Source organism: Bos taurus, chromosome 19 (assembly GCF_002263795.3).
Source record: "Bos taurus isolate L1 Dominette 01449 registration number 42190680 breed Hereford chromosome 19, ARS-UCD2.0, whole genome shotgun sequence".
Taxonomy (NCBI): domain Eukaryota; kingdom Metazoa; phylum Chordata; class Mammalia; order Artiodactyla; family Bovidae; genus Bos; species Bos taurus.
The window spans coordinates 47,797,027-47,819,353 of NC_037346.1; the positions used below are offsets into that span (position 1 = coordinate 47,797,027).

A 22,327-nucleotide genomic window follows, 5' to 3' on the forward strand; every position below is an offset into this window, starting at 1 on the left:
AGGTCAGGCCCTCGTGGCATTGTAATCACGTCCTCCCCCAGGATTCGGAACCCTCTCCATCGTTCTGCTGGCAGCTAGACGGCAACTGACTGAGCTAAGGGCCTTATCTCTTTACTATCCTTAAGGTTATTATAAATACCAAATAAGATAACTTGTACAAAATAATTTAGAAAGGTTTAAAAAGGTACCCAAATGTAAGTTGTATGTACTTTTAGATCATCTTCCAACCCCTTCAGCCTTTGTTTTTATGGTTTTTCAACGAGGCCAAGGCTGTTCCATGCTGAACTCAGTCCCTCACCCAGATGTTCTATAGACATGGTCACCAGGCCATGTGTCTGACCTGAAGTTGGAACACTTGCCCCCCAGCCTCCCAGATCCAGTGCTCAAGAGCTCCTCAGAGATGAGGCCCAGCTCAAACCTGGCTCCCTCCTGCTTTCCACGCTTTCTTTCCTGATAGAGGAGAAGGACTCCCTGGTTTCAAGCTAAGCCTCAGACTCTATTCTCTCTACCCTTCCTCCCACTCCAAGACCCCTGCTTTGGGGCCTGAAGGGGTGCCACTCTCAAAATCTCCCCCACCCAAGCCTTAGTTGATGGGGAGACTGTTCCCTCCTGGAAGACAGCAGCTCCCTGTGCACATGACCCACAGCCTGAAAGCCTTAGGACCACTGGATTGGATTGTGGAAACCTGGGGTGACTGGGAGCAAGCCATTCAACCTGGGTCTTAGCGTCTTCCTCTGTTGTCGCTGTGGTCATCTTTGTAGCTCTCCAGGTTGGCAAGTCTGTGTGATTGTTCTTGCCTGAGCAAATGACAGCTTGTGTGAAGGAAGCAGGTGTGCCTCTGGCTCTATGTCTCCCCTTCCAGAACAACCCCCCATTCTTTCCCCCATCTGACCGCCCCCCCCCCAGTCCCCAGGTGAACCGGGGTCCCTGAGCACCCCCCCAGATGCCTGCAGAAGCCTAGGTGCTCCCCAATCCATGCAGGCCACACCCAAGGCCTCGTGAAGAAGCAGGACCGGGTGACGGTCATTAACCCTGTCTCGCGGCACTAGCGACTCTGCGGACAGCTCCCCCACCTTGTCACTCCGAGCCCAGAGAGCCCCGGGCGGTAAGGCCGGAAGACTGAGCGGCAGAGGCCGCTGGGCTCCGGGTCCCTGCACCGAGGCTGAGTGATGGAAGGGGAGGGCACGCCGGCAGACTGGGGTATTCCAGCAAACTGCTGGGTGTCTCAGCTTCATAGGTGTGGGGTGTATGTGTGTGTGTTGGAGGAGGGGGGTTCTCCTTTCTAGCCTCCCCTGCGAGAGCCTGACCTAAGGCCCGTCCGCCACTCCCTCCCACCCCCACCCCAGCTGCATCTCGCCGGGGGCCGCCTCGGCTCGTCCTCGGTCCGGCGCCCCTGCCCGGGGCGGGCCAGGAAGCCTCGGTCCCCGCCCCGCTCCGTTAGGCCCGCGCGGCGGCCGGGGGACTTTGGAGCAGAGGAGGAAGCGCGGCGGGGCGGGGAGGTGGGGGTGTGTCGGAAGGCGGCCGGGTTTTATAACCCGCAGGGCGGGCGCTGCGCGGGAGAAGGGGCTGCGCTGCGCACCGCACCATGGGGGCCGCGTCGGGTCGCCGGTCGCCGCCGCTGCTGCTGCCGTTGCTGCTGCTGCTCCTGCCGCCGCCGCCCGTGATCCTGGAGCTGGACCCCGCGTTGCAGCCGGGGAACTTTCCCGCCGACGAGGCCGGGGCGCAGATCTTCGCAGCCAGCTTCAACTCGAGCGCCGAGCAGGTGCTGTTCCAGAGCACGGCCGCCAGCTGGGCGCACGACACCAACATCACCGAGGAGAACGCGCGGCTCCAGGTGGGCGCGCGGGCCCGGGGCGGGGGCGGGGCCCGGGCGGCCAATCACAGCCCCGCGGCTGGGCGCTGGGGGGGCGGAGAGTCCCCGCCCCGCGCGCGCGCCCCCGGCCCCGGAGCCGTGGGGTCGGGGCGGGGCCCGCCTGCCTCCTCTCCAGCCACCACCCCGCCCCGGTTCCCAAAGCGGTCCCCGTAGACAGGCAGTCGGTTCCCTGGCCCGGTGCTGGGCCCATGGTCCTGCCCAATAAGGAACCCAATAAATGAGGCCGGCCACTCTGACCCCGAGTCCTCCCAGGCGGCGGCGCCTGGGGTGCCTCCGGGCTGGATCCGCGGCAGTCTTGCTTAGGGTGCCCGCTCTGCTCTGGGTTCTCCACTTCTCTGGCCGCACACCTTCCCCTCTCTCCTTGTACCTGTCACCTTTCATGGCTGTCTGATCACCCTCTCCTCTCCCTCCCTCTCTTCTGGCGCGTTTCTGCTCCACCGCCTCCCTGAGGCAGACCCCCCCGCCGCCCCAGTTCTTCACCCGCAGGGCCCAGTTGAAGGGAGCAGTGCTCCCATCAGCGCCGGTCTCCAGAAGCCCTTGACCTTCCTCCCCTCCCCGAGCGCCATGGCCTCCCCTGTTTACCTTCTCGTGCCCTCCTGGTGCCCACAGGAGGAAGCAGCCTTGCTCAGCCAGGAGTTTTCAGAGGCCTGGGGCCAGAAGGCCAAGGATCTGTTCGACCCGGTCTGGCAGAACTTTACCGACCCCACGCTGCTGCGCATCATCGGGGCGGTGCGCACCCTGGGCCCCGCCAACCTGGACCTAGAGAAGCGGCAGAAGGTGGGCCTGAGGGGTGGAGGCAGAATTCCCCAGGGTACCCTCCCAGTGTCTACGGTGGTGGTGAGAGGTGGGGGTGTCTGGCCAGGAGGGACCCCAGGATCTCTACTGGCCCTGACTGCAGGGGAAGCCCCTGTGAGCAGAGTGGATTCCTGAAGTACTGATTTCCCTGGAGATGGGGTGCGAGAAGTTACTTTATATTAAAGCAAGTGTCATGGAGTAGAAAGCAAAATTCAAGTAAACAGTGGAAGATGAAACAGGGGTTTTCAGTTTCTCCATAGGTGGTTTGTTTTAAGGGCTTCCTCCGAAAGGTGGAGAGGGTATCAAGGTCAGGGAATGAAGGGGATTTGGTCTCAGTCAGGTGGTGGCCGAGCTCAGAAATGAACCCTGCTCCCTAGTTCTCAGGACGCCAGTTTCCCATCTTCACAGGCGGGCTCCAGTGGAAGCGAAACCCGTCCATTCACGTTCAGATATGCTCCGAGTGCCACGAGGCGGCCTTGTCCAAGCCGCATCCCCCCTCGGGGCGTCTCCCCTGTTCCTCCCAGCAAAGAGAGGAGGGGGCAGCCAGATTAATTCCAAGGGCTGTTCATCACTAACATTTTCTCAACTCTGACTCCCCAGTACAACTCTCTGCTAAGCAACATGAGCAGGATTTACTCCACTGCCAAGGTCTGCTTCCCCAACAAGACTGCCCCCTGCTGGTCCCTGGACCCAGGTAACGGGCCTGAGTCTCCTGTCTGTCTTCCAGGCCTTCCTGACCTTCCCCGCCACCCCTCGGCTCCCTGAGGATGGCACATTTCTGCAGAGGGGGGCGGTAAACCCAAAGGCCTGAACCTCTGATCAGGACCAGAGTGCCTGATGCCCCCACACCCTGCTCCTCCAGGCCGACTGACTTCTGGAATCTCCAGCCTCCAGCCCCGACCCCGCCCTCACGTGTGCTTTTCCTTCCCCATCACAACTGGCCTTCATCGTCGCCACCTGGTTTTCCCTTAATGGGCCCTCTCATCCCCCCAAGAGTCCTCCACAGGCCTTAGACCCCGCCGTAGCTTTCCTTACAAACCTCCTCTACTGCTGACTTCGAGGCAGCAGTCTCTGAACTGACCCTGCCCACCTGTGTCTCAGAGCTCACCAATATCCTGGCTTCCTCGCGAAGCTACACCCTGCTGCTGTATGCCTGGGAGGGCTGGCACAACGCCGCGGGCATCCCACTGAAGCCCCTATACCAGGACTTCACTGCCCTCAGCAACGAGGCCTACAAGCAGGATGGTGAGCACACCCACCAGCCTCTGTGTGGGCACTACCCTCCCGTCTTCTGTCTCCACTGAGCCCCGAAACACACAGAGCAGCCATTACGATGACTCCCTACACTGGTCCAAGGTCTCACAGATGGTGGATGGCCAAACTGGGCTTTAGCCCCATCAGCCTCATGCTGCCCCTCCTGACACTCCTCCCAGCTGTAGGGCTTATATGTGTCAGGGCCTGTTTAGCTGGAGTTGGAGCAACCATAGTTAGAAAACTGAGAGCGGTAACCCCCAAGCTCTCCCTTGCAGTGAGCAGGCAGATACACTGGCCCTGAGCCGGGAGAATGGCCAGGTGATAGCTGGCGGGGAGGTGCCAGAGCCTAGGGCCTGAACTGCATCCCCAATGCCACCCGCCCCCCCCCAGGCTTCTCAGACACAGGGGCCTACTGGCGCTCCTGGTATGACTCTCCCACCTTCACGGAGGATCTGGAACGCCTCTACCAGCAGCTGGAGCCCCTCTACCTGAACCTCCATGCCTACGTCCGGCGCGCACTGCACCGCCGATATGGGGACAGATACATCAACCTCAGGGGACCCATCCCCGCTCACCTGCTGGGTAAGGACCAGGGTCAGCCTCATCACGTTTCACCTTTCAGAGCATCGCATTGCTCACTCGCCCGCACATGAACCTATAAAGTCGATGATCCTTATGATCACTGCTGTTCAGAGCGTGGCTTAGGATGCGCGAGGGACGTGGCACAGGGCAGAGAGCTAGTAAAATGCAGAGCCAGGAGCCACCCTGAAGGCTTTAGCTCCAGTGGAAGAGGAGAAAGAACCCCACTTTATCCCCCAGAAAGCCAGCCCTGTGGGCTGGTGTCAGGGCTGGGGGAGGGCAGGGACCTGGCAGTCAGAAAGGACCCCAGCCGCATCACCTGGGCACCTTGGCCTTTGCCAGCCCCAGGGAACGCAGAGCACTCGGGAGTGGGTGGGACTGCTGTGTGAGCCCAGCAAGCGGGCTGTGGCCCTGCCGCGCCCCAGGTCCAGACACCGGGGTGCTGTTCGGTGACACGCCTAGGGAAGCAGGCGCTGGCTGGGCTGGGCACCAAGCTGTCGGCTCCCCTTCTCTGTCTAGGGAACATGTGGGCCCAGAGCTGGGAGAACATCTACGACACGGTGGTGCCCTTCCCCGACAAGCCCAATCTTGATGTTACCGATGTTATGGTGCAGAAGGTGAGCTCGGAGTCAGGCCCTGGCAGGGGCCATGAGGGAGTCAGGCATGAGGAGCTGAGGAGCCGCAGCCTGCAGTGTGTCCCCACCGTGCGCTGGGCGCCAGTTCTTCCCTCAGGACCCCGCTGGGAGGGGAGGGTGGCAGCGAGCAGCAGGCCGCTTTTGTGTATCCTCTGTAGCCAGTAGGGGCCCGGCCTCCGGGAAGGGAGGCCACGGAGCAGAGGTGCTCTTCATGAGCATGGAACTGACCCGAGTGGGGGACCCCAGATGCACCCCCGGGGCAGCCGGGGTGGGCTCCAGCAGCTGGCCCCTGACCCGAGTGTGCCCCCCCACCCCTCCACCCCCAGGGCTGGAACGCCACACACATGTTCCGGGTGGCGGAGGAGTTCTTCACCTCCCTGGGGCTCTTGCCCATGCCACCCGAGTTCTGGGCGGAATCCATGCTGGAGAAGCCAAGCGACGGGCGGGAGGTGGTGTGCCACGCGTCCGCCTGGGACTTCTACAACAGGAAAGACTTCAGGTCTCGATGCTGGAGGCGGCTTGCAAGGCTCCCCAAGGCCGGGCAGCCGGGCCACAGGGAGGCCAGCTCCCAGGCCCACGTCTATCCCAGCTCTGAGACCAGCCGGGAGGCTGGGTCTCTTCCAGGGCTGCAGCAGGCTGCTTTCACTAGGCAGCTCTGACAGGCAGCAGCCTTGTACCTTGGAACCAAGGGGAAAGGCTGGGTGTGGCTGGGGCAGGGTGGAGGTTTGCCTGTTTCCACCGGTTCCTGGGAGTCCGGGACAGCGCCCGCCTGGCTTCGTTCCCTCTGGCACCAGCCTCCCTGAGTGCTCTCTGGTCCCCGTGCTGCCCGTCCTTCACCCTCACCCACATGCTCTCCCTGCCCCAGGATCAAGCAGTGCACGCGGGTCACTATGGACCAGCTGTCCACGGTGCACCACGAGATGGGCCACGTGCAGTACTACCTTCAGTACAAGGGCCAGCACGTCTCCCTGCGCCGAGGCGCCAACCCCGGCTTCCACGAGGCCATCGGCGATGTGCTGGCCCTCTCCGTCTCCACTCCTGCACACCTGCACAAGATCGGCCTGCTGGACCAGGTCACCAATGACACAGGTATGCGGGGGTGGAGAGGACCCAGCCCAGCCCACCCAGACCCCACTGGGCCCCCCAGCAGGACCCCACTGGTCGCTGCTCACATCTGCCCGTCTCGTTTCCGCCTCTCTGCCCCACGTCAGGCAGGTCTGGGGATCCACCCAGGCCTCGAGGCCTACCCTGCATCCCAGCTCCACTGCCCAAGCATCCTCTTCCAAGCAGGACTCCATGGTCCCTGCCCAGCCTCACCTCCTGCCAGCCTCTCCCCCAGGGCCCCCTATCCCAGCTGGACTCCCCTCTCCCTCTGACCTCTCTCTTCTCATCTCCCAACAGAGAGTGACATCAACTACTTGTTAAAGATGGCACTGGAAAAAATTGCCTTCCTGCCCTTTGGCTACTTGGTGGACCAGTGGCGTTGGGGGGTCTTTAGTGGGCGAACCCCCCCTTCCCGCTACAACTATGACTGGTGGTATCTTCGGTGAGCAAAGAGGGATGGAGAGGGGCCTCATCCCAGGGGCCCTCGCCACCTTCCCGGGTTCCCTCCTCTCCAGGAACACCTCCCCCCTCCTCCTCACAGCATTCTTCTTTCCTGCCTAAAACTCCATCAGACAGGTGGTCATCCCCAGTTCTCCAGGGTGGGGAGGGTCGGCCGGTGGGAATGCCTGCTTGGCAGCCTTTTCTGCAAAGGGAAAATCAGCCTGTGTACAACCCTCAGGTCCTAAGACAACTTAACCACATCCTTTTCCAGAACCAAGTATCAGGGGATCTGTCCTCCGGTTGTCCGAAATGAAACCCACTTTGACGCTGGAGCCAAGTTTCACGTCCCAAATGTGACCCCGTATATCAGGTATTGCCCCCAGTTCTGGCACACCTTAGTTCCTTCCCCTACGCTGGGCCCCCATATCCTGGGCTTGTCCCCATCCTCCCCTAGACCCCCAGCAACCTGGAATTTGAGTGGGCCTCTCCCCTGAGCCAAGCTCGGTTCTCAGTTCTCCCCCAAGGCAGCCCATGGCCCAGCCTCTGCCCTGTGGAAGCTAGCTGGGCCCCAGGCAGGGGGCCTCCGCCATCCCCCTCACACCCGCCCTGTGCCTGTAGGTACTTCGTGAGCTTTGTCCTGCAGTTCCAGTTCCACGAAGCGCTGTGCAAGGAGGCAGGCCACCAAGGCCCCCTGCACCAGTGTGACATCTACCAGTCCACCCAGGCGGGGGCCAAGCTCCGGTGTGTGGGGCTGTGGGGGAGTGAGGGGAGAGCTCAGTGAAGGGTGTATCGGGAGGGGGCACCCCACCATGCCAGTGGAGGGAGTGCTTCTCCACTCCCCCTCCTTTTCTTTCTCTCATCAACTGCTTGTTGAGTGGGCTTTCTGGCTGGCATGCATGATAAGTCGCTTCAGTCGTGTCTGACTCTTTGCCACCCCATGGACTGTAGCCCGCCAGGCTCGTCTGTCCAAGGGATTCTCCAGGCAAGAATACCAGAGTGGGTTGCCATGCCCTCCTCCAGGGGATTTTCCCACCCAGGGATTGAATCTACATCTCTTACATCTCCTGCATTGGCAGACAGGTTCTTTACCACTAGCACCAGCTGGGAAGCACTTCTGGCTGGCGTGGAGCAAGACAAATGTCCCCCTTTCACAGGGCTCCTAGGCCCTGAGACTTAACACTGCCATTCTTGCCACCCAGTTGGGAGAGAAGTGGCCAGAGGCGGAGCAGGTGGGCAGGGCAGCAGCCACAGACCCTGGCCTGAGAGCCCTGTGCCCACAGCACCCACTCTGCCCAACAGGGCGCTGCTGCAGGCAGGCTCCTCACGGCCCTGGCAGGAGGTGCTGAAGGACATGGTTGGCTCAGACAACCTGGACGCTAGGCCGCTGCTCAGCTACTTCCAGCCGGTCACACAGTGGCTCGAGGAGCAGAACCAGCAGAACGGCGAGGTCCTGGGCTGGCCAGAGTATCAGTGGCGCCCACCGATGCCCGACAATTACCCGGAGGGCATTGGTAAAGCCCGGGGCAGGGTGCCGTGGGTTCTCAGCTCTAGGTTCGTGACCCAGGCCCCCAGTTCACAGTTCCCCATCAGCTTGTCCAGCCAGGCCCTGGCGTCCCCTGAGCGTTCGGCAGGGCGCTGGGGTGGAGTGGGCACATCTTTCCAGCCTCCTGGGGAGGGCGTGCCCAGATCTGAGGCCCCCGGCGGGGGGCTGGCTGGCAGGCACACTGCTCTATGAGGTCATACTGCAGGATCCGCTCTTATTGGCCGGGGGCGGGGACTGTAGGGCTCTGCTCTCCTGCGGCCATGGGCCATGGTTGGGCTGCTCCAGGACTGCCTCGCCTCCTCCTCCTCCTGCTCTGCTGTGGGCGCCCCCTGCTGGTCCCCAGTGAGGGGACCACCGGCCAGGGGACCACCAGCCAGGTGACAGTCAACCAGGAAACAACCAGCCAGGCAACAACCAGCAGTGAGACAACCATCCGCCACTCAACCACCCATCCCTCAACAATCAGCAGCCCGAAGAAAACCCAGAGCCCAAGTGGGATTGGCTGGGGGGCGGGGCGGGAAGGCCCAGGCGGCGGCGGGAGGGCGAGGGGAGGCCTGTCTGTGTCCCTCTGCTCTGTCCCGTAGACCTGGTGTCCGACGAGGACGAGGCCCGCAAGTTTGTGGAGGAATACGACCGGAGATCCCAGGTCGTGTGGAACGAGTATGCCGAGGCCAACTGGAACTACAGCACCGACATCAGCACGGACAACAGCAAGTTGCTGGTAGGGGCCCCTCCAGCCCAGCACACGGGCGCTCCTCGTCCCACAGGGCCCGTCCTCTGAAACCCAAGGCGCTACAGGATGCCCTCCCATCCCCAACATCACCCCAGGGGGACACGTTCTCAGAGTTTGTGAAAAATCCTTGCAGCGTATTGAAAAGTGTCCAATTTCAGGTCCAGGTGGGCACACACCCAGTGCCTAACAAAGGTTGTCTTTCATTAATAATCTGTTGTTGGTAAAGGAATAATTTGTGTGGAAGTAACTGATGCCAAAGTCAGTTTTTAAAAAGACTGAAGGCTCCTGTGTGCCACCATAGCGAGGGCTACACCTGCCCCCCAACCTCGACCCCCTCCGCATCTGTGTGGCCGAGCGGAGATCATAACCAAGGTGAGCCACAGAGAAATAACATTTCGTAAAGACCCATATGTACTGGCCACTGTTCCTTGGCACTCGACATCTATTGCCTCGTGTATTCCTCAACGGTCTTGCAAAGCCAGTGACCTTATTCCCATTTTACAGCTGGGACCCTGAGGCTCAGAAGCCACAGAGAGAATGCCAAGCTGCCTCTGTCCCAATAGCATTCAAGATACGGGGTGGGGTTTCCTTCTCTGCCTCTCCCACGCGATGTCTTGCTGGATGAGGGCATGTGTACTGCACACAGGACATCACAGAACAGTCCAGGCTGAGGAAGGTCTTTATAGGCAAAGGCAGCAACGTGATAAAGCCGCCCCCTGACACCCAGCCTCTTCGGCTCCTGCACGATGCCTCCTCCTAGGAGCCCTTTCCAGAGCTCCTCCTGGGCCTCATGATACGGCTCCCCCTCTGCCTGCAGATGGAGAAGAACTTACAGATGGCAAACCACACCGTCAAGTATGGCACCTGGGCCAGGAAGTTTGACGTGACCAACTTCCAGAATGCCACCATGAAGCGGATGATAAAGAAGATTCAGGATCTAGAGCGGGCAGCACTGCCCACCAAGGAGCTGGAAGAGGTGGGGAACTTGGGGGTAGGGTGGGGCAAAGGGGGTGGAGGATCCCAGGTCAGGAGAGGGTCCTAGCTCGAGGGATGGCATGTAGCCTTCATGCTGCTTCCTCCTCCTCAAGTTGTCCAGTCATGACTTCTGCCATGTCTGTGCACACCTCCAGACTCGTCTATGCACACCCCCAGACTCGCTGAGAAGGGAGGGCTTTGGGAGCCCCCTCCCCAACCCATAGCCCAGCAACCCCCCGCCCACCTCCCACCCCACGCAATGGTGCCAGGGCAAAGCAGGGGGCCAGATCTGTAGCTCGCTGCCCCTCTGCTTCCCCCGCAGTATAACCAGATCCTGCTGGACATGGAGACCGTTTACAGCGTGGCCTCTGTGTGCCACGAAAATGGCACCTGCCTGCGGCTCGAGCCTGGTGAGCACACTGGGCGGTGAGTGGGAGGCCCGGGGAGGCTGGGGTGCTGTCCACGAAAGGGAAGTGTTCAGTTCTGACTCAGGAGGTCAGCACGCCCAGGAAACTCGCTTCCGTCTTTTCCACCCGTGGGGCTTCTCTGCCACTGCTTAGAACCAGCCTGGCTTCATCTCTGCGCTGGTCCCCCAGCTTCTGCTCCCTCTAGTCCCATCCTCCCTGCTCCACCCTGTGCTCTGCCCTTCAGAGCAGGTGTATCTCAAATGTTTCTCTCAGGGGCTTGGACTTCCCTCTAGGCACCTACCTCCCCTTGCGCTCCTCCCTGGATCCCACCCCACCCCGAAATTGAAGCCTCAGCCTGCAGAAGCCATTCCCACCTCACTCCCTCCAAGGCCGGCAGGAATGGACCAGCTCTGGCGAGTCCTCTTCCTCTCGCAGACTAGCCAGTCCTTCTTAACCTTCCCCCTTCTGAAGAAGCTCAGCCCAACACCCCAGTACCTGCACACAGAGACTCCCCACCCGCTCTGACCACGCTCCCCTCACCTTCCCAGGGTCAGGGAGCCAGAGACATAAACATTTTTCCTGAGGAATCTCCACCCAGAAACAGTCTCTTCCTGGCCCTCCGCCCAACTCCCACTTCAGAACAATCACAAATAGAAATGGAAATGGAAAATAAACAAGAGAGAGAAACAGTTTTCCTAGGACAGGGTTTGGCCTGGGGGTTGTGTATGAGGGTAGGCACGCAAGTGGGGGTGGATGTACATGTGTGTGTGTTTGTTTATGGACAAGAGTGTTAGAGGGAATGTGGCCTCCACCCCCATCAGTCAGCCCTTTGATCTGGGCCTGGGCTGTCAAATCGCTGCCGGTAGTAACAATAAGAGCATCCCCAAAAACAGAACACTCACATCAGCAGAGGACGGATGAAAAATTCTCAAAATGTGTTTTCCTCCAAACAAGTTACCTTGAATGTGCTTCCTCTGTGTAAGGGGGATGCACATAGCATATCTCAGCTCAGAGCGCGGTCAGCGAGGGGTGGATCCCCGCAGGCCTCCGTTTCAGGCCGGGTCAGGCAGGAAGCGGGGCCACCTTCACACCTGACCCCTGTGCTCACGGCCTCCTCATCCGAGCTCTGCGAAGGCCGTGTCAGCTCCATGTAACCCATAGCCCAGGAGGCCACTCATACAGGCATGGCTCTGACAGGACACGGATCCAAGGTGGTGCTTGAGTGGATCTCTGTACTTGGCCTGCACAGCGGTTATTCAGGCAGTTCAGTTACAATGTGTGAAAGGCACCCTGGGCCCCGTGGGGACGCAGAGATGAAGGAGCCCAGTCCCTGCTCAGGGTCCTCCTTCCCCTAGGCCAGCATTATCCCCATCTCACAGACGGAGAGAGGTCAGGAGGAAACCGACCAAGAACCCCCATCTTTTGACCTCCAGGCTATTTCTCCCAGGGAGGGGTTGCCAGGGGACAAACAGCGAGCAGCAGCTCTGGGGCCTGGGCCCTGGGTTTGTGCCCCGGCTTGGCCGCTTCCTGGCTAGGAGACACAGCCATGCCACCAGCAGCTTGTGTGGAAGGAGGCTCAAGGGCACCCCTCACGGGGCTGCTGCAGCCCTGTAGTTGCCTGAGGTTGCGTCTGTGCAGTGCCGAGCCTGGGCCTGGCACCTGTAAGCCCATAGAAAGGGCACCAGCCTGTCTCCAGTTTCCCCCGACCTGTGCTGCCCCTTCCTGTCTTTTCCTAGCTCTGGAGGAGGTGGGAGGTGAGCCAGGAGCTGGGGGCTCAAGCCATCCCACCCCTCCCACCCAGATCTGACCAATCTGATGGCCACATCCCGGAATTATCAGGACCTGGCCTGGGCGTGGAAGAGCTGGCGCGATAAAGTGGGGCGGTCCATCCTCCCCTACTTCCCCAAATACGTGGAGCTCACCAACAAGGCCGCCAGGCTCAATGGTGAGTGCTCCCTGCAGGGTCACCGGTGCCCTCAGAGGTGAGGGGGGCAGTCCTTGAAGGAGACAGGGAGTGCTCCAGGAACGGTCAGGTGTCCAGAGAGCCTGGGCGCACCCCCCACACCCACACCCACAGGCTACCAGGATGGCGGGGACTCCTGGAGGTCCATGTACGAGATGCCCTTCCTAGAGGAGGAGCTGGAGCAGCTGTTCCAAGAGCTGCAGCCGCTCTACCTGAACCTGCACGCCTACGTGCGCCGGGCCCTGCACCGCCACTACGGGCCCGACGTCATCAACCTGGAGGGCCCCATCCCAGCCCACCTGCTCGGTGAGCGCCAGCGAGACGGGCTGCGGTCCAGGGGCAGAGGGCAGACTGGGAAGGGTCTGCAGGGGACACTGGAGCCTGGGGCAGGGCAATGTTGCCAGGCCCAGAGTGGGGTGGGGGGCGGGGGTGGGAAGAAGAGCCCCCTACTTGCACTTGGTGCCACGTTTGCTATAGATCCACATGGTACCGGTCACCAGGGATGGGGCAGTGCACAGAGTTCACAGGCCTGTGCTGGGGAGACCACCTCCCAGGCCGCAGCACTAGGCGCCATGAGGGTGAGGAGGGGGCTGGGACTGGGAGCTGAGAAGCCCTCCCCAGGAGGGGGCTGTGAACAGACCCATGCAGGGCGAGAGGTTCTGACAGCTGGAGAAAGTAGTCATGTCGGGAGAGAGCAGGGTAGACTCGACGTTCAGGCAAAGGAGCTGGGAGAGTGTTGCTGTTGCTCACTCAGTTGTGTCGGACTCTTTGAGACCCCATGGACTGCAGCACACCAGGCTTCCCTGCCCTTTACTATCTCTCAGAGTTTGCTCAAACTCATGTCCATTGAATTGATGATGCCATCCAACCATCCCACCCTCTGTCTTGCCCTTCACCCTCCTTCAATCCTTCCCAGCATCAGGGTCTTTTCCAATGAGTTGGCTGTTCTCATCAGGTGGCCAGAGTATTGGAGCTTCAGCTTCAGTCCTTCCAATGAATATTCAGGGTTGATTTCTTTTAGGATTGACTGGTTTGATCTCCTTGCAATCCAAGGGACTCTCAAGACTCTTCTCCAGCACTACAATTTGAAAGCATCACTTCTTCGGCTCTCAGCTACTTTTTATGGTCCAGCTCTCACATCCATACATGACTACTGGAAAAACCGTAGCTTTGACTATATGGACCTTTATCAGCAAAGTGATATCTCTGCTTTTTAATATGGTTTGTCCTTTTTAAAACTAGGTTTGTCATAGTTTTTCTTCCAAGAAGCAAGTGGCTTTTAATTTCACGGCTGCCATCACTGTCTACAGTGATTTTGGAGCCCAAGAAAATGAAGTCTGTCACTGTTTCCATTGTTCATCTATTTGTCATGAAGTGATGGGACCAGATGCCATGATCTTAGTTTATTGGATATTGAGTTTTAAGCCAGTTTTTTCACTCTCCTCTTTCACTGTCATCAAGAGGCTCTTTAGTTCCTTTTCACTTTCTGCCATAAGGGTGGTGTCATCTGCATATCTGATGTTATTGATATTTCTCCTGGCAGTCTTGATTCCGGCTTGTGCTTCATCCAGCTTGGCATTTTGCATGATGTACTCTGGATAGAGGTTAAATAATCAGGGTGACAATATACAGCTTTGATGTACTCCTTTCCCAATTTGGAACCAATCTGTTTTTCCATGTCCAATTCTAACTACTGTTTCTTGACCTGCATACAGCTTTCTCAGGAGGCAGGTAAGGTGGTCTGATGTTCCCATCTGTTTAAGAACTTTCTGCAGTTTGTTGTGATCCACATAGTCAAAGGCTTTAGAGTAGTCAGTGAAGCAGAAGTAGATGCTTTTCTGGATTCTCTTGCTTTTTCTATGATCCAATGAATGTCAGCAATTTGATCTCTGGTTCCTCTGCCTTTTCTAAATCCAACTTGTACATCTAGAAGTTCTCCATTCACATACTGTTGAAGTTTAGTTTGAAAGGCTTTGACAGTTACCTTGCTAGCATGTGAAATGTCCCCTCAACTTGGGGACCCTCATTCTCCAGGGGTTGTAAACTCAGATGCCCTGAGTGCATGAAATGGGCAGTCAGAGACAACAAGGGGTGGCAGGGACTGGGCAAGCAGACGCCACGGGGTTCCTGTGTCTGTTGGACCATCGGGCCCTCTTCCTGGGGGGCTCCTCACTGTGAACAGAGAGACCAGATGGGACCACACACCGTTTACAGATCATGAGGGAGACCCCCTTCCAGCTTTGGGTCTAGTTCTTTGCAGCTCAAGAGACCAGCCACCCTTGGTCTCTCTGTGGTTAGACCAGAGAATGCCAGCTCATTGGCCGAGAAACACAGACCCCAAGAAGGAAAGCAGGTGCCCACTGGCCTGGGAGCTGGGCTTAGAGCAGAGCTTGCGCCCCCATCCCATTCTGGCTTCTCACTCACTCCTACCTTCACTGGCTTGCACCCATAGGCTCCACTCGATGTCAGCTCAAGCTTAGTCTCCTTTGGCCCTGAAGGTGGTAGTTGCTCAGTTGTGTCTGACTCTTTTGCGACCCCATGGACTGTAGCCTACCAGGCTGCTCTGTCCATGGGATTTCCTAGGCAAGAATACTGGAGTGGGTTGCCATTCCTTTTTCCAGGGGATCTTTCCGACCCAGGGATTGAACCCAGGTCTCCTGCATTGCAGACAGATTCTTTACCATCTGAGCCACTTGGGAAAGCTTCTTTACTCTTGTCTTGCCCTAAGTGCTGAGACATCAACCTCTCCTAAAGGAGGGCAGTTGGGTGGTTCTTTTAATTTTGGTTTTGTGCTGGATCTGGCCCCTCACGCTGTGTGACGGTGCTGAGCCTAAAACGCAACACTGTCTCCCCTCTCTCTGCCTCTCGTCCTCTGCCTGCCTCCAGGGAACATGTGGGCACAGAGCTGGTCCAACATCTATGACTTGGTGGCACCCTTCCCTTCAGCCCCCAAGATGGATGCCACGGAGGCCATGATAAAGCAGGTCTGCACTGGCCCCCTCCTCGCACACCTGCTCCTCTAGGGTGGCCCCAGGGTGTGGGGCGGGGAGCCCTGCCCCAGGGGGAGAGGGCCCCCTAATTCAGGAGCTGCTTCCAGCTTGGCCCTCCCCCCAGGCCCTCCCACAGTGGCACACAGTCTGTCCCCACCGTCCCCAGCTTCGGCAGAGCTCCGTCTGTTTGCAGGGCTGGACACCCCTAAGGATGTTTAAGGAAGCAGACAATTTCTTCACCTCCCTGGGGCTGCTGCCCATGCCCCCTGAATTCTGGAACAAGTCGATGCTGGAGAAGCCGACTGATGGGCGGGAAGTGGTGTGCCACGCCTCCGCCTGGGACTTCTTCAACGGCAAGGACTTTAGGTGCGTCCGGGCTGCAGGTCCTAAGCCCAGAGGCCAAGGAGACGAGTCCGAGTCCGAGCTGGGGGCGGAGGGTTCAGAGAGGTGGGCCTGGCCTCAGCATGGCCACCAGCTTGTGGCAGGGGAACCCCATCCACCACACAAGGGTCTCCTTGAGCACTGACCAGCCGCGTCAGCTCAGGGTTCCAGGTCGCAGTTCTGGGGGTGAGCCTTGTGTGAGCCGCCAGCCAGCCTCCCTCTAGGGCAGGCCCTGGGCACAGCGGGCCTCTCCCTGCTGCCTGTGCCTTGAGATAGGGGAACACACAGGGGTGTGGGGGCTTCACACAGATCTGCTCACACCTCTGACAGGGCTCAGGAGCTGTCTTCATTGGTGGACAGTGTTTCAGTTACTGCTCTGAATCACACCAGCCCAAAATCCAGGGCTGTAAAACAACTATTTGACTGTGCTCATGATTTTTTAATTATTATTTTGAATGTATTTATTTATTAATGGCTATGCTGGGTCTTTGTGGCTGTGCGAGGGCGTTCTCTCATTGAGGCAGGCAGGGGCTCCTCTCCAGTTGCAACATGGGGGCCTCTCACCGTGGTGGCTTCCCTCATTGCGGCTCACAGGCTCCAGAGTGTGGACTCAGTAGTTGGGGCTCATGGGTTTAGTTGCCCCGTGGCATGTGAAATCTTCCCCTACCAGGGGTCAAACCCGTGTCCCCTGCATTTGCAGGCTGGTTCTTAACCACTGGACCACGAGGGAAGTCTGCTAGTGATTGTATGGGCCCGGGATTCAGGCACTGCTCAGTGGAAGTGGCTCATCCTGCCTTGCAGGGTGGAGACCTTTGCTGGGGCAGCTCTGATGGCGGCAGAAGGCTGGCATGGCTCAGCGGGGTTTCGGCTGTGCTCCTGGCTGTCAGCTGGCTTCCTTGGTTTCTCTGTGTGGCACATGCTGGGGCAGGGACACTCATGTGGGTTCCTGCATTCACGTGCTGGGTGCCTGGGCTGGCATGGCTGGAGCAGCCGGGGTCTGGCCGGACATCTCTCTCTAGGAGAGCTTGGATGACCTCATGTGGTGGCAGCCTCAGGCGGTCAGATTTCTTACCCAGTGGCCAGCATCCACAGAGCAAAAGCAGCCAGATCTCTTAAAGACTAAGTTAGTCCAGAACTGGGACAGGTCACTCCTGCCACATTTTATTGGCTAAAGCAAGTCACAAGATTCAACCAGTCACAACCCAGGTTCAAAAGAAGATTAAGAAGTTTCCACCTCTTGGGAGAAGTGGCAGAGATGGTGAAGTATCTCTGATGAGAAGAGTGGACTCAGAGGTCCTGGAACAAAGTAGGCAGGTTCACTGGCTCCCCTGGCCTTGGGCTCTTCCTTCAGAGACGTGGAGACCAGAGCTTCAGGGCTGGGCGCAGACAGACTCTCAAAGCTGAGGTCTCCTTGGGGAACCTCGCTCGTACAGGGAGTCCTAACAGAAGGTGGGCAGACCCCAACTTGTCACTGGGGCAGCTCTTTCCACTCACCATAGAATAACAAAAAAAGGGGTCCACTGAGATGAAAAGCTCTGGTTAGATCCAAGGGTGAACTTCCTCAGCTCACAAAAGGTGGAAGGGGAAGTGGAGCCCCTGCTCGGACAGCTCAGCAGATGTCCCATCAGTCCTGGCCCTGAGAAATCCCAGGGTGATCTGCCTGCTGGCATCGGGCACATGGGGTGCAGAAGAGCCCAGACAACATGGTTTCCTTCAGGAAGTCTGAGACCAGGGAGAGACAGACCGTGAGAAGAGGAACCACAGGACCCACATCCTGGAAAGTCACTGAGCGTGACTGAGGGTCCCCGTGCCTCCAGAGCACATACCTCGCACAGTCAGAAAGCCACACACACAGCAGTGCAGGCTCGAGGTGTTCAGGGGAGCTGGAGGCAGGGAGTGGCCTGGAGGACCATGCTGTAGGAGTTTCCAATCCCCAGATCGCCTCCATTTCTCCTTTTGGTTTTCCTCCCCATGATGCTGTGGCGGTCCTGGGGGCCTGCTCTGCGAGCAGGGTTGGCCGCTGCCTTTGCCCAGGGCTCCTTGCTGTCTCTCTCCCACCCCGTGCTCCAGGATCAAGCAGTGCACCTCGGTGAACATGGAGGACCTGGTGGTGGCCCACCACGAAATGGGCCACATACAGTACTTCATGCAGTACAAGGACTTGCCCGTGACCTTCCGGGAGGGCGCCAACCCCGGCTTTCACGAGGCCATTGGGGACGTGCTGGCCCTCTCAGTGTCCACCCCCACGCACCTGCACAAGATCAACCTGCTGAGCAGTGGGGACGGCGGCTACGGTGAGCGAGGAACGGGGAGATCCAAGCGGGCAGAGGGGCCGAGAAGCGGCAGCGAGCTTGGGAGGCAGAGAGGAGGCTCCATGGGCCACAGGCGGTGCCAGGACGGAACACAGGGAGCCAGGGGACAGCCAGCGGGGAGAGCAGGAGGGAAAACCCGTCCCAAGAGGCAGGTCGCCCCACCCATTCCACCCACCGCACACCTGCTCAGCCCCCTGCTAGGCTATGGCGGAAGGCATCCCTGGATCTGACATCGGGCTCCCTTCTCTTGGCAGAGGAGGATATCAACTTTCTGATGAAGATGGCGCTCGAGAAGATTGCCTTCATCCCCTTCAGCTTCCTCGTCGACCAGTGGCGCTGGAGGGTGTTTGATGGAAGTGTCACCAGGGAGAACTACAACCAGGAGTGGTGGAGCCTCAGGTTCTAGAGCCCTGCTGCGGGGTGTGGGCCGGGGGTCTCCACGGGGTATATGCCGGCACCTGCGTCTGTGTGTACCTGGTGTGTCTGTATGTGTGGTGTCTAGGGGAGTGTGTGTGTGTGTGTGTATGTGCGTGCCTGTGTTTGTATGTACGTGGCATGTCTGTGTGTACCTGGTGTGTCTGTGTGGCATGTAAGTGTGTGTCTGTGTGTGTGCCTGCATCTGTGTGTACCTGGTCTGTGTGCATGGTGTCTAGGTGTGTGTGTGTGCTTGTGTCTGTGTGTACCTGGTGTGTCTGCCTGTATAGTGTCTAGGGGGGTGTGTGTGTGTGTGTGTGAGCGACGGGGTACCTGGGGGCAGGGACTCACAAAGGCACAGCTTGCAGGAGTTGTCAGCACCCTGTGCAGGCCCAGGGCAGGCACCATATTGCAAATCAAGAACACCAACTCTCCCAGCTTGATTCTCCCCAAAAAGTGAAAGTGTTAGTCACTCAATCATGTCTGACTCTCTGTGACCTCATAGACTGTAGCCCGCCAGGCTCCCTGTCCATGGGATTTTCCAGGCAAAAATACTGGAGTGGGTTGCCATTCCTTTCTCTAGGATTTCTTCCCAACCCAGGGGTCAAACCCAGGTCGCCTGCATTTTTGATGGATTCTTTACCGTTTGAGCCACCAGGAAGTGCTGATTGTCCCCAAACCCTCCCTCTAATGTGTCTTCCTCCTCCACAGGCTGAAGTACCAGGGTGTCTGTCCCCCACTGGCCAGATCTCAAGATGACTTTGACCCAGGGGCCAAGTTCCACATTCCTGCAAGTGTGCCTTACGTCAGGTAACAGGAAAGGGAGGAGGGCGTCTGGAGGGGCAGCGCCTCCGAGTGGTGTTGAGACACCTTTGCTACCCCTTCCAAGAGCTACCTGCTCCAGGAGCTACCGTCAGGGCAACCTGGGGACCCGTGTGTGGTGCACTGTGTCTGGGCCTCTCACCTGTAACCAAGACTGACGTTGTTTCACTCTTGTGATACCATGAGAGCCCCCGCCCTCCAGACGGTTGAAAACAGAAAGTTCACTATAACCAGCTAATGGTTACAAGACCTTGGTTAGTTAACATGAACCATGACCCATGGCCAGACCATGCCCTGAGCACTATTTTCTCATTTTTACAGCATTCTGTTCCCTTATATGTATTGAACATATTTCCTGTGACATAATTTGAGTTGTACCTGGGGACCTTCTACCCACTGGAGCTAGGACTAGAGGCCTAGCTGGATGGAAGCCTGTATTGTTAGGGGTATGGGGTCACAGCCTTGGGATTAGACAGTACAGGTTCAAATCTCATCTCCATGACTGTTCCCTTGAGTAAATCCCTCCATCTCTGCGAGCACCAGCTTCCTCACCTGTGGAATCCCATTTCATAGGATCGTTGCAAGAGTTCACATCTTAGCACACAGTTGTAATACAGAACACGCTTGGGGACTGGTTGCCATAACCCACCATCATTAAATCACTGTCTTAAATGGAATGCGGAAACACAGCAGCGCCATCAGTCGTGCAGCCACCACGTGCATGCGCCCAGTCAGCCCCTCTCCCTCTGCGTGCTGCAGGGGAGCACTGGCTGGGGGCTGGGAAGTGTGATTAGAGGAGCTGGAGCCCTCCCTCGAGGCAGGGATCTGGGGCAGAGGGCCCCTGTGCTCCCCAGGCCAGTGAAGGAGGGCTTATGTCCATCATGCCCAGCCTTCTACCCCAGCACCTGGCTCAATGTCAGCACAGTCAGGAGCTAATAAATAAGCATGAGGTGGGTAAGCTCTGTGCCTGAGTCCAGGAAGGAAGAGAAAGCCTGCTCAGAGGCTCCAGGGAGCAGCGGGGGGAGCAGGGAGCCAAGGAGAGTCAAGGGCACCTCCATGCAGGCCTGACCAGCCAGTGTGCCAGGGTGACCTACAGAGAGACCCTCCGCCCGCCTTCCCAACGGGCTTCTGAGCTCCTGAGCTGGCACTCACTTTCACACAGAAGTCGGCCCACGTGACGGCTAGCTTCCCAGCTTAGCACAGATAATTCTCCAGGAGGGAGCGGGCAAAGGGATCGCCCTCCAGATTCTGACCAGCAGCCTTAGCAAAGCACATACAGGAAAGGCCAGGAAAGACAGTGCACCTGACTTGTGCCCAGCCTTCCCGTCTGCACTGCTGGTTCAGGACATTCCAAACCTCCCCACATTCAGAGAGGCTGCCCCTCCTTGACCGGCAAACTCCTGCAGGGAATTCTCACTGCTTTGGGATAAAGGAGGTCATTTGGGCCGGCTTCCCTGCCCCGTCAGAAGCATGACCCTGTAGGCAACGCCTCAGGGACAGAGATGTCATTTCTGTGTCCAGAGCAGCCCGCCACATCTCTGATGGGCTCTGCCCCACTCGGCCTCACGCATGAGCATCCCTAGCTCTAAGAGTCTCTCCCAAGATGCTCCATGCGGAGGCAGCTCTGTGGTGAGAGGCGGGGAAGGAGGCCTGATGACTCTGCAGGCCAGGATGGGCTCACCCTGACGCCATGGCAGGCAGCAGGAGGCAGGGTGGCTGGGGCTCGAAGGCGCTGCCCCCAGCGCCCACCCCAGGCCTCGCCTGCCCCCCTGCAGGTACTTCGTCAGCTTTGTCATCCAGTTCCAGTTCCACCAGGCGCTGTGTCAGGCAGCGGGCCACCAGGGCCCCCTGCACAAGTGTGACATCTACCAGTCCAAGGAGGCCGGGAAGCTCCTGGCGTGAGTCTCCTCTGGCCTTGCTCTGACCCCTGTCCTCCCCACGATGACCTACTTCCCAGTGGAGCTCTTCCCAGAACATCTACCATGGCCTCGGCCAGGGTCACCCTTTCCCCAAAGCCCCAGACCTGCCCAGGCCCTCAGTCCCGGGTGGGGAGCGGAGGCTGGGGGCGGGGATAGAGAGCGCTGGTGTGAGACTGGGACGGGGTGGGACAGGGAGCCTCCCAGCCTGTCCCTCTGACTCGGTTCCCCGCCTGGGGCTCCCCCAGGGATGCCATGAAGCTGGGCTTCAGTCAGCCGTGGCCCGAAGCCATGCGGCTGATCACGGGCCAGTCCAACATGTCGGCTGCCGCCATGATGACCTACTTCAAGCCGCTGCTGGACTGGCTCGTGACGGAGAACGGGCGGCACGGGGAGAAGCTGGGCTGGCCTCAGTACAACTGGACGCCAAACTCGGGTACCGCCACCCACCCCCCTGGGCCCCGGGGCAGCCCCTGGGCTCGCTCAGGGCTGGGGCCCTCCCAAGATAAGGCAGGTTGGAGTCCCGCCGCCGCGCTCAGGGTTGGGGAGCCAGCGGTGTGCCCGGCCCGGCCCAGCGCCCGCTCTCGTTCCTCCCCGCCCAGCTCGCCTGGAGGGCCCCTTCGTGGGCTCCGGCCGCGTCAACTTCCTGGGCCTGAACCTGGAGGAGCAGCAGGCCCGCGTGGGCCAGTGGGTGCTGCTCTTCCTGGGCGTCGCCCTGCTGGTGGCCACGCTGGGCCTCACCCAGCGGCTCTTCAGCATCCGCCACCACAGCCTCCGCCGGCCCCACCGCGGGCCCCAGTTTGGCTCCGAGGTGGAGCTGAGACACTCCTGAGAGGAGACCGGGAGGGGCCCTGCGCTGCTCCTGACGCTCACCCCAGCCCCTCGCCCTCCTCCTGCCCCCGCCTCCTCCTGCCCCCGCCCCCCCCGCCAGTCCTCTGGACCTCCGGCCATCGTGGCCTCTGGCCCCCCCCCCGCCCTCCCCCCGGTCCCCAGAGACCCAGAGTCTCCCTCACGTGGCACCCTCTCCCCGTCTCCCTGTGGATACAATTAAAGGTCCTGCCTTCCCATCCGCGTCTGTGTCCCTCACGGGGAAGCTCCCTCGCTTCCTGCCAATCAAGGGCGTCACTTCTCGGGGGTCTTCATCTCTTTCCAAGAAGAGGCTGGAAAACGCCCCCGAGCTCTGGCCCCAG

General features: G+C 59.2%; 1 protein-coding gene and 1 long non-coding RNA gene across 5 annotated transcripts; one reads left to right on the top strand and one right to left on the bottom strand.

The window, feature by feature from the left end:
* The first annotated feature begins 1,585 nt into the window (after nucleotides 1–1,585).
* Nucleotides 1,586–22,204, top strand: ACE (angiotensin I converting enzyme). 4 transcript variants are annotated; one of them, NM_001206668.1, is made up of 25 exons: nucleotides 1,586–1,834; nucleotides 2,483–2,650; nucleotides 3,269–3,362; nucleotides 3,770–3,913; nucleotides 4,313–4,504; nucleotides 5,021–5,118; nucleotides 5,463–5,635; nucleotides 6,002–6,225; nucleotides 6,538–6,682; nucleotides 6,953–7,051; nucleotides 7,300–7,422; nucleotides 7,981–8,192; nucleotides 8,809–8,945; nucleotides 9,775–9,933; nucleotides 10,255–10,342; nucleotides 12,141–12,284; nucleotides 12,417–12,608; nucleotides 15,189–15,286; nucleotides 15,486–15,658; nucleotides 17,744–17,967; nucleotides 18,240–18,384; nucleotides 19,111–19,209; nucleotides 20,997–21,119; nucleotides 21,386–21,573; nucleotides 21,740–22,192. In NM_001206668.1, the coding sequence occupies exons 1-25, from the start codon at nucleotides 1,586–1,588 to the stop codon at nucleotides 21,967–21,969; spliced, it is 3,921 nt and encodes a 1,306-aa protein (NP_001193597.1). In that variant the 3' UTR covers nucleotides 21,970–22,192. The 4 variants fall into 4 exon arrangements, with proteins under 4 accessions (NP_001193597.1, XP_059733862.1, XP_024835648.1 ...); XM_059877879.1 differs by lacking the exons at nucleotides 1,586–1,834; nucleotides 2,483–2,650; nucleotides 3,269–3,362; nucleotides 3,770–3,913; nucleotides 5,463–5,635 and having other exon boundaries at nucleotides 4,332–4,504; nucleotides 21,740–22,204; XM_024979880.2 differs by lacking the exons at nucleotides 1,586–1,834; nucleotides 2,483–2,650; nucleotides 3,269–3,362; ... (7 more) ...; nucleotides 7,300–7,422; nucleotides 7,981–8,192 and adding an exon at nucleotides 8,214–8,716 and having other exon boundaries at nucleotides 21,740–22,204.
* On the bottom strand, nucleotides 1,700–5,023 carry LOC132343097 (uncharacterized). Its single transcript, XR_009491772.1, has 3 exons — nucleotides 4,498–5,023; nucleotides 2,456–2,632; nucleotides 1,700–1,788 (listed from the first exon to the last, which is right to left on the bottom strand). It is a non-coding gene; the product is annotated as an uncharacterized lncRNA (long non-coding RNA).
* Nucleotides 22,205–22,327: the final 123 nt, after the last annotated feature.